This window comes from Ixodes scapularis, unplaced genomic scaffold (assembly GCF_016920785.2).
Source record: "Ixodes scapularis isolate PalLabHiFi unplaced genomic scaffold, ASM1692078v2 PGA_scaffold2__306_contigs__length_199485367, whole genome shotgun sequence".
Classification (NCBI taxonomy): domain Eukaryota; kingdom Metazoa; phylum Arthropoda; class Arachnida; order Ixodida; family Ixodidae; genus Ixodes; species Ixodes scapularis.
Genome location: NW_024609857.1, coordinates 71324509 through 71335775, shown reverse-complemented (window position 1 = coordinate 71335775; position 11267 = coordinate 71324509). Strand labels below are relative to the sequence as shown.

At 48.1% G+C, this 11267-nt stretch overlaps 1 protein-coding gene across 1 annotated transcript; it reads right to left on the bottom strand.

Annotated features, from left to right (window-relative positions):
• Nucleotides 1-807: 807 nt before the first annotated feature.
• On the bottom strand, nt 808-2370 carry LOC120845929 (acyl-CoA ligase lcsD-like). The gene is made up of 2 exons (XM_040217488.1): nt 2073-2370; nt 808-941 (listed from the first exon to the last, which is right to left on the bottom strand). The coding sequence occupies exons 1-2, from the start codon at nt 2368-2370 to the stop codon at nt 808-810; spliced, it is 432 nt and encodes a 143-aa protein (XP_040073422.1).
• Nucleotides 2371-11267: the final 8897 nt, after the last annotated feature.

The following is an 11267-nucleotide window of genomic DNA, read 5'->3' as shown; positions in this document are numbered from 1 at the left end:
AAACGGATTTTTTTGATGTTTTTGTATTTGTGTATTTGTACGCGGGCCGTTTCCGGAGAAAACTGCTGGTTTAATTTCTGGCGTGTGTTGCAAACCTTTCCTTTTTTCTTTTCGCTGAATTGCTTGATCGAGGTCTTTGTAGTGACACCAAGGGACACGAAGCGCACTCGTACAACCACCGCTAAGCTACTTTTCGAACTTAATAAAATGAGTGCTCTGACAAAATATTTTGCATAGTTTTTCACTTGTCTCTGACCTTGAGAATGTCAGGTTGATTCTGCTTCTTCCGATAACACAATGTAGCTCTTAAGTGCCCTTTTTTGCGTTTAGGAGTTAGATGAATGAAATGACAAAGTTCAGCCCTTCCTGGGCTTTGAACGGGCCCAGTGTCTCCATTCCTAAGATCTGAAAGGAGTGGAATTGTCAGAAACTCCAATTTTTAGGAATGAAGCTGAAATAGAATGGGCGTACCCATTCCGCAACACTGAAGCCAAGCCTCTAATTAGCTTATAATCAGCCTTCGAAAACTAATAGGAATGCTCCTGGGTTACATTTAAGTATAACATGAAAGTTGTTAAGCACAAAATGTATTTGAAAACGAATATGAAGATGCGGAAATACATTTTTTAAGCATTTGATTCAATACATTTCGGAAATCATTTTGCCCATACCTGTCTAATATTTATTGAGAAAAGTCATAGACGGATCCCACAATACCAGGTCAAGATACACTGAAGCGACCAATTCCAAAGCTCTCATATAGGCTGGCTGAAGAAAATTGGCTGCAGGGAGTTGTTCACTTGTTCGTTATAGAGGCAGCCGGGTACACTTAGCCCAAGTATCGAAAAGTGTTTTCCTCTGAACCTTTCCGTTCTCCGTTTTCGGAAGAGCTTCCACGAAGAAGACGCATCCGTAGAGATGCTTGTGCTCAGCACAGGTTCCTTCGGAGGGAGTAGAGAGCGCTCTTTAGAGAAAAAAATGCGGACTGAAAAGGTACAAACATTCTTAAAAGTGGTCGTGAACTATTTTCCAGAGTAAGCGGCGAGCATACCTAATTGGAAACCCCTAAAGTGCAATTTTTACTGAAAATCTTAATATGGGGGAGGGGGGGGGGGGGGGACGCTTCAGATTTTATATCACACCCGGAAAATTTTCATCTGTATACGTAGCTTGCATGTGACATTAGCCCGCTCTTCTTTCTGGTCCCCAGAAGCGCCTCGTTAACGCAGCGAAAGTTACGCTCTCATGCGCCTTTTCTCCCGATATGTTATTTGATCAAGATCAAGTGACGGCAGTGCAAGCTATGTATTCTTATCAAAATTTTTCTTCTCGTCAACTACCTCTACGGAAAGGATCAGGATCGCTCTGTTTGTGTTCTACTTCTACCAGCTTGCCTGCGTTTTACCATTGTACAAGGGTCTTGCGACATTAAGCGAGCTGTGAATTCATGTTCGGTAGAGATTAAATTAGAATCATAGCTAGCGTTAGCAATACAAACCATTGTTCGGAGTTTTCTTTCTTTCCGGTAGGCAGTTCGATATTTGAAGGTACTGATCTTCAATATGCGAAGTCACAAAGGGTTGCTGATAGACATAGAAAAGCTGAGGACGTAGGATACGTGTCATGTTAAGATGTGATTAGAATGTCCACCAAGACTTTTAAACCCCCTAGTCGAAGAACACTTTTCCTCTGAAATAAGTGACTGGTGCATCGTGAGAGAGAAAAGGGTACGCTTTCACTGTTCTTTGAGAATCAATTTGCGATATTAAAACGAAGGTCCCAGAGACATCCATTTGGGTCATTTCATCGAAAGGAATATGTAGCAGTTGTCTTAGTTGAACAATTATAAAAGACACAAACTCTCATTTATATTATAAGGAGTTAGTCAAAATACAAACCTCGCTCGCATCTGACAGATAAATACATGTGCTTTCACTAGTCATTTCGCGAGGGGGACCTTAAAATCACGAAAAAAATCGGGACGATATGCATTCAAAGAGCATCTTTCATTGAGAAAATGCCCTGTAATTTAAAGTTGAACACCGTTCAACTGGGTAATGAATTTGAGATACCTGCAATGATATCCTTGATTTCTCTTTCCATTGCTCCACCAACGTTCTCGATCTCCTTCTTGGGCACGACGATGGCGGCCGGTGCTTCTCCGTAGACCTGGTGTGGCACACCCAGCACAGCCACCTCGGCGATACCGCCATGTTTGGCGAGCAGCACTTCGAGTTCTGTAGGCACTACCTGTTGGTCTATGCACTTGATCATTCCTTTGATTCGTTCCACGAAGTGAACTCGGTCATCTGTATCGTAGTAGGCAAAATCGCCTGGAAGAATGCAGAGATCAGCTCTAGTCACCGACATAATGAGAAAGGCAGGGAGGAGTTCCGCTTGTCCCGGTTTCAGCGCAAGCTTGCTACCAGAGCCTCTAAATGAGCTACGCTTAGAGTATCGGAACTCTGTGTATTGATATTTTTGAGGGCGCCGCCACTTTGGTGCGTAGTACAAAGCAGATTCATCTGCAAAACACTTCAAAAGTGCGACATTCTCGGCATTAGATTCGGTGTTTGGAAGCTCATGTAATATTATTAAAAACACCAAACAAGCCCTTCTATCGGGACCCTACGTTTCGAAGCCAATCCGGCCTCTTCTTCAGGGGCGACTACGGCTATGGCCGTTAGGGAGCAGTGTCGTTTTCTTTTTCTTCTACGGTGGGTATCTGGTCTTTTTCGACGGCTGTACCTTTTCAATAAAGTGACAAAGCCCGTTCAGATATGCGGATGGTAAAGCTCCGAGAGACCGATTGATGTTCTGTGTTGTTATCTGAATATGCCAGGATTTGAGTAACAATCTCTTTCGGGATTCGTCTCAACGTCAATAATGCATGTGTTGTTGTGATGTTAAAGTTAATACGATGGTCCTTGACGTCGCAGGGCTCAGCGACCGCGCCACGTGCATGATCAAACTTGCATACGTCGTTTTTGTGCCGACAGATTCTTTCTATAAAGTTCTATGTTTCGCCGATGTATGAGGCCGTGCAAACCCCGCAATAATTTCATATATAACGCCTTAGGCTCTGTCTTTAGCTGTACGGTCTTTTGGGCGTGGCATGAGTCGTCCAAGGTGTTGTGACCGAGGAGCATACCTCGGCATTCTCACTCATGAGTGCGATCACTCACGATCACTCACGCTCACCATCAGATTTGAGGTGATCGTGAGTGAGGCCGCGAGTCTCGAAAAATTGTGATTGTGAGTGTGAGTGTGATCGTGAGGTACGTGATCTTATGAGTGTGAGTGTGAGCGTGAGTCCTGAGAACTGATGAGCGTGAGTCTGATCGCGAGTGTGATCGCGAGTTCTGAGAACTAATGAGTGTGAGTGCGAGTGTGAGCCCTGCGAACTCATGAACGTGAGTTTGACCGTGAGTGTGATTGTTAGTTCTTACAACTCTTGAGTGTGAGTGTGAGCTTGAGCGCTAAGTGAAGTACTCATGAGTGTGAGTTTTGAGGTCTCTTGAGTGTGATTGTGAGTTTCGAGGCTCATGAGCATGAGCCTGAATCAAGACGTGAGTCTTTGGGTGGATATGAGTCCGGTGATCGCATTAGTCTGCGTGATGGCGTGAGCCTGAGGCCCATGGCCATGATGAGTCGCGGTGAGCGCTGGTATATTCTTAGCTGGGTTGGTCACGTGAGCTCCCGGGCCGTCTTAGTGGGCGAGGAGACTCTCGCTTCGCAAGTACTGCGTGGGGTTCGGGCCTTCAGAGTTGGTTTGGGTGTCGCTCGCCTGCTCCTTCGCCATGTGAACGCGCCGGTTCCTGTGGAGGGCGGAGGAGGGGGGGGGGGGGGTGCTTGTTCTTGCAGGCTCCTCCTTGCCAGCGCCCTCCGCAATGTGTCAACCAGCTGTAGAGGGCAGAGGGAGTATGAGGAAGGGGGGGCGGGGGGTCGCTTTCGTCTCTCCTCGGCGTTCGCTCTTCGCTTCACGGCAGACTGCGAGACGCCAACGGACTGACGGCGCCTCGAGGCGGCGCGGTAACGTCGGAGTTAAGGAAGCGCTCCAAACGGCTAGCGCTCCTCTCTCTGTGGCAAAGAAAGGTTCGTGTGTATTTCGGTTCCTGTTGTCAAGTTGGTGTCAGTGGGCACAGAATTTTATGATTGCGTCAACTATAACGTTCGCACGGCTGCAATAAAATTAAATGACTCGCATGATCCTCATCAGCACCCGGAATTTCATTTCTCCGCGCACCTCAACGTACCTTTCGCAATGAGTCATCACTCAGGAAGTGCGACAAAGGCGGTGTCATGATCGATCGAAGCTTCGAGTGAGGTATTTCACATTGTGCGATATCATGCTTTTAAGTGTTGTTTGGGGCAAGATGGCGCAAGTGCAGGACAGCCAGCCGGCAATGGCCAGGCGGCGCCACGAGAGTGCTGCATTCGGCGCCACAAGCGGAGGGGCCGGTCTCTCTTAATGGGTCGGCCAGTGGCTAGTCTGCCCGTCGGGCCGTGGCGAGCGGCGGCGAACCCGATTTCAGCAGTCCCCGTGTGCACGTGCGCGCCATGTCCCTTTTTATTTTATGCGGTTTTTTAAGACCATCGGGAGCCTTGATAGGTCCAAGTGTTGAGAGCATAATCTGAAGCTGTCATTTGGACACCTGTTTGAACTGTCTTCGTGCGCTTGCGGCGTCGCTCTATAATAATCGCCGCCCGATCGGTCTGTGATTCGCTCGTCTCCCAGGAAGTGACACAACGCAACGAGAAGGCAGCGAATAGGTTTACTGAACTTCCCGGTTGCCCGTCTTCGAGAGCCGGCAGTCCGGACCCGCCGACCCTAGTTGTCGCCCGTCGTCCATAGCTGGCAGTCGGAGTCCGTGTCCACGCCTGCGGATCGTCCTTCCCACGCACTGCGTACGCTAGCTGTTCCGGGCTATCACAGCTAGAGTTTCGCTGCAGAACCACTCCTGGACCGTCATGGACTAGGCCGATAAGGCCAGGCTCGCCGTTTCCGCCGGTCCTGATCCGAAGCTCGCTGGTGGAACGCTCCTGGGACCGACATGGGCCGGACCAGCCAGAACGGCTCTATCGTTCCTGCCCGGCCCCAGCCTCGTGCAGCACGTTCTTCCTCTTTCCTCGCCGGCTGGCCCCCGCTCGCGCCTCGCTCGACCGTCCTCATCTTCTCCCGGCGCCCCCACGACACTAGAATAAAATGTGGGTAATTAGAACCAAACTCTCCGTGCTAGAGAACAGTGCACAAGTCTGGCGACAGGATATGAGAAGGATATTTACGCTTCGCATGAGCTTTTCCCAGAAAAAAAGTAAGCATCCTGTTTTCCGCACGCCGTCACATTTGTTACCAGACTCAGCATTAAATGTGGTAGCCGAAACAAACAAAAATTTGTTCTACGAAAATCCACTATTTAAAAACTTGCATGCTTAAAAGGTTTTGGTTGCAACCGCGCGTGCCGAACGGCGCGCGCGGTCGCAACCAAATGCACGCCTACAACTACGAGTGCCGGGAACAGGTCGAAGGGCATCTCGCTTGAAGACCTGATCGCCTGATTCTCGACGTCAAAGCGAAGCAACAATCGGCCCAATTTTTCCGGGTCCATATCACAAGAGCGAATGACATTTTAGCGAACGGCGACATTTGAGCGAATGGACGTTTTAGCGAATAATGGGGGCGCGCGTTAACCCATCCGTCGCGCTGCGCTTTGCGCCGCTTCGCGGCGACAGTCTGCGCCAGCTCATTACAAAACTATGAACCCACTTGGCCCACCCGAAAACGCCGCTTCGCGTTAACGTAGCAGCTTGGGCGAGTTGGTTGCACATGATAACACACACCACAGCGCACTATAGCCGCTTCGCGGCGTCCGACTATTCGCTAAAGTGTCGTTCGATGAAACGTGGGCGTTCGCTAAAACGTCATTCGATCAAGTGAGTGCCTCCCAATTTTTCCTACTGTATTTCTCTAAATGGTTGTCTCAGAGACTCGTAAAAAAAACTAGTATAAATACGTTATTTTGCAAAAGGAGTCTGTCAGACCACTTTCCAAGCCTGCACATCTATTTTCGTTCACTTCAACAATTAATGTAAAATTCACTTACTTGATGCATCGCACTTCAGTAATCCACTTTGTCGCCGTGTCGCTTCCCAAGGTCTTAAAGGGAAGCGGTAAAGTCTGACGCTTGGGTCACCTGCACGACCGTGGCAGTCCTTCACGCAGCAGTAGCGGCGTTTATTTTTGGGGAAAACTCTAGGCTTAGGGGAGATGTCACAGGAACCCGGAAAGGTCATAGAGACGTGAAGTTGAGACTCAATTTTATGAAAAAAGAGTTCCAAAAAGGCTCACGCCGATCCAAAATGCCACGTTCACACGCGGTTTCTAAATGCGCCCGCCCACAGTCCTCGCGACCCAGGCCGTCCTGGACTATCCAAGTTGTTTTATTTTTCAGTCGCTAGATAGCGCAACGTGTCGTGCCAACATTCCAAGCTGCATTGCTGGTTGCTTATGGGCACACTTAGCAAACTGTGGAAGCTACGACTCAGTGGGCCAATTAGAGCGTCGCATAGAGACAGGAGGCGTCTTGAATGGACGCCTGTGAGACGCTGCCATGTGTCTTACTCCAATAAATCTACTGGCTCATCGGGATTCGCAGAATTCGCCGTGTGCCGTGTGCCTTCGCTGACGGAGGCGCGCAGTGGCCGCAACGTCGCGGCGCCTGCCCCACGGCCACGGCCGGGTTGCCGGCGCGCCGGCTGGACGCGACTCCGAGGCGCCAATTGCCCGGGCTTCTCGGGCTTCGTGCGTGAAGCTGTGCTCCCCTTGGCCGTTGTTTATTCATGTTTCTTTTTTACGTTGTTATGGTCTAATGCATAGGTGCTCAGAGTGAGGCAAGAATCTCTTGTAAAACAAAAATAATACATCTGATAACCAACTTTTTACAATTCAATTCTGAAACACTTCTTATCGTTGGAAGGCATATGACACATATCGCGATGATTCAAGCCCGTAATGAATTTTTACAATGGTGTAGCGGACAGCAAGACTGATCAGCGGTTCGTTGAAGTGCGCTACTGCGTTGAATGAACACTAGTTAACCGAGCGACAGAGAATCTGTCTCGAACCGATGGTTACAGAAAGGCCACGAATTTGATAATTATGCAACATAAATTATAATATATCTTGTGAATTTGCAACTAAATGTCCGGAGAAACCGTTTGTCATCATTTCCGCGAGTTATGAAAAAAAAAAACACTCAACTTCAATTTCCCGAATGTGCTGCTAATTTCCGGGAACTTAATGCGCGAAATAATGCTAAATATTGCATTAAAAAAAACCGCCAAGTTCGATTTTGATATGGGTGGACATTGTGCCCGGGAAGACACCTTCGATATTTTATTTTACAATTAGAATAGGATTCAGGCAATGTTGACAGAGTCATAACCTGTAGTGACGCTTGTGTGCCGAACAAATCACTTAATACCCCGCCAGTATTCGTACCCGTGGCGACACCTCGAAAAGGCGAGGAGACCGATTTTCCGTGACGTTCAAGCGTACCATCAGAGTAGGCTCGTAAAGGCCGGTTCACACATCTGCCTTCCGAGCTACAGGAAAGACAGCAGCGACACGAACGACATGACACCGGGACAACCGTGACACATGATTGCTTGACAAAGCTGCTCATTACATTATCTGCCACGCTCTGTAATACGAACATAATCGTCCCCTTTGTCATGTCGTTCGTGTTGTTTTTGTCGTTTCTGTCGCTCGAAACGCAGATTTGTGAACCGGGCTTGGGATAATAGACCGACCTCATCGCCAGTTTCGCAATGCCTCCTCTGTCGCAATGAATTGCGGGAACTGTGATCTTTCCGCACGAGGGTAAACGCCACGGTAGTGCACGAGACGAGCCGTCTCGTGCACTACCGCTGCCTCCTGTGAAGTACAACTATGGCTGCGTCACGCACGCTCTTGACGGTTGGTGAGATCGGTCTATTGGTCAAAGCCAACGTTGGTCAAAGCGAACGGCGAGCTCTCGTTTTCTTTCTTTGTCGGGGGGTGTTTACAAATATTGCGTTTTCCTGGGCCCCTAAACTCGTGAAACACAAAGTTGGGGCCGAAGTTGACGGAGCGCACCGATTGGTCTATCACGACGATGACTTCGCGCTTTTTTTGCCAACGTCCAATCAGCGCGCTCTGTAAACTTTCGGCTCCAACTTTGTGTTTGACGAGTTTAGGGCCCCTGGTTGATAACAATAAACTATTGATATGTTGGGCCTGAAATATTCGCTACAGTACACACGGATGAGCACTATATAAATAGGATTACGCTTCCAGCGAGAGCTCGCGCACGTAGAAGCGGTCAGCTGCCCTATGGCAAAGAAGACGACGTAGGCGATTGAGGAGTTTCAGCGACGATGTCACCGCCCTGGCGGCCGGTCGCCGAAAGAGAAAGAGGGGGATAGGTTAGCTGGGCGTTGGCTTTGTGTAAATGCGTTGGCCACGAACGTAGGCTTACAAACTTCAGCAGCAAGAATATTACGCGGCTTTAGTGTTCCGGTACGAGCAACAGAGCGGACACGATCTGTTACGACTAGCTACGACCACCCGCCGCAGCGATGCAGACGTCGAGTGAGCGCAACCGCAGTCAGTCGCCGTCGCCCGACGCAGATCGTTTGGCATTCAGGGCTTTCCGCCCAGGATTCTTCGCTTGTACTTGGAACCGAGTTTTATTTGCTGTGCTTGTGTATGTGCTCAGTGGTTGGATATGGACCTCATAGAGCAGTTCTTCAGACTCAACAGCGACTCAAAGTTGACGGCGGAGGTGCTTGCAGCAACGCTTTCGTTTGGTGCACTGGTGTGACGACTACACGGGTAAAATTTAAGATAGCTGCTAGCATGGCGGGCCATAGTCGCTTTATGTTGACACGATTTTAAGTTTAAGTACTCCGTGCAAAGGCGAATCTATCGCGTTTCTAATCCACCTTTGTTTTTGTTGTTGTTTTTATCACGCACGACCGACTACTGAGCAAATGCTTCTGTACCGATCACGGAGTGAATGTCTTCGGCCTTACATTGCGGAACGCCCAATAAAAAGTAATGTTCGTTCGGCGAGAAAACTTCCGTTTCGAGGGTCCTTCTTTGATTGATTGATAATTTCTCCCGTATTTAGGTGCCTTAATCAACACGATCGATTAAGTTTGCTTCCCTAGTTAGGACATTTTGCTGCCACACGCGGCACTAATGCTTGGCACGATGTATGCTGCTGGTGGTATCGTGAACTGGTTTACTTCCAAAGCTAAAAGTGTAACAGGTGGGACCATTCAGTTTGCTAAAAATGTGATGATATGGGAATTTCGTCTACAGCATAAGCTTTCCAGATCTAGAATGGGTGTGCTGGTGGCTACAGCCTCAAGGTTTTTAATGGACCAAATGGGTGATTACACGGCGATAATGCGGTGGAAAACTGCCCATTGACTCGGTGAGTTTTGATTGTGACCATTGGTGTGCTGTTGGCAAATTAGGTAACGGCACACCTTTTCCCTGACCATCTGGCTTTAAGGAACATCGTGTCTAGATGTGCTTAAATATGTTTATTTCAAGGTTCAGTTGACCCCTCTGCATCATTACAGGAAGGCAGTCTCAAGCCGCAACAAACAGTGGTGAATATACAATGCATAATAACAGGCAGTGTCGAGGCGTTTAGTCCGCAGAAACCAATTTGAACCTAAAAATGATTTTTTTTTAGATAGTTTGCATTTGGTGTATACTCCGCAGGGCCTGGCTTCCGCGACCAGTGCATAGTCCACCAAGCTGGTGCGTTGTGTCTTCGTGCTTTTTTTCCTGGGTGGCATTTTCTTCGCAAGTTCTTCGGCGAATGCTATTGAGCCTGAAGAACTGCTCTTGAGGCCCATATCCAGCCACTGAGCACAGACACAAGCACAGAAAATAACACTTGGTTCCAAGTACAAACGAAGCACCTGGGCGGAAAGCCGTGAATGTCAAACGAGCAGCGTCGGGTGACGGCGACTGACTGCGTTGCGCCCCTTCGACGCCTGCATCGCTGCGGTGTGTGGTCGTAGCTAGTCGTAGCGAGATGATCTTCACTTCAAGCAAGAAATCTTGCCATACCCTAGTCATGATATGGGTGCAAGTGTTCGACGACGTGGGCTCTCTCACGTTGGTGCAGTTGTCATCAAGAAAGGTACATATCAACAATGTTTGGCGTTTGAGGCTGAAACTATGAGGCATACTTTATCTAAACCTAAATTTATCGGTCTGCGGCTACAAACATTTTCGTTGACGTTGCTTAGATGATGTAACCATTCAGGCCTCGCATTAAATGGTGTTGCGAACTCTTCGGTTGTGTATGAAATCCTATTTTTGCCCTAATAAAATACATTTTAAAAAGGACACGTGCCTTCTGCTGATACATATCTTTCAATTTACAATGCAGAGGCAAAAGAAAATTAACTGTGTACATCTACCACTTAGCATAAGCACCTTTTGCCATTCATTCTTGAGCACACTCAAATATCAGCTTAGGTTACTCTTGGTTCAGAAACTTCGCCCTCTTTTGTAAAAAGAAAAAAAAAGTTAAAAAAGCTTTACCTTTGCACACAGCAGATATCACCGTGGTACATACAACCCGAACGGCCGATGAGACTATTGATATTACAATAAAGCTTTCCACAAGAGCCAAAAGGAGGCTTGTAGGGGTGCACAAGCACATCGAAATGAGATTGGCGCTTCCGGGGCTTGTTTACATTATGCATAAAAACAGGACGATCGGCGACCAGGTGATCGCAATATAACACCAAGGATACCGATGTTTCCATACATAGAACGCAGGATAAAGACCTCAGTCGTCCCTTGTATTCTGTAGCTGTCATACTTTCCATCCAACCGCTTTTTAGCACTATTAACTAGAACAACCGAAGAGTTCGCGACACCGTTTAATGCGAGGCCTGAATGGTTACTTCATCTAAGCAACGTCAACGAAAATGTTTGTAGCCGCAGACCGATAAGTTTAGTTTTAGATAAAGTACGCGTCATAGTTTCAACGCGCCAACATTGTTGATGTGCACCTTTCTTTGGACCCAAGTACATTCGGTTCAACTTGATGACAGCTGCGCCAGCGTGAGAGCTCACGTCGAACACTTGCACACATATCTTGACTATGGCAAGATTGCTTGCCTTCGACTGGCTTGAGCACTTCATTTGTAGCATCACGGTAGGTCTTGGTTGAAGCGATGATCGTCTCGCA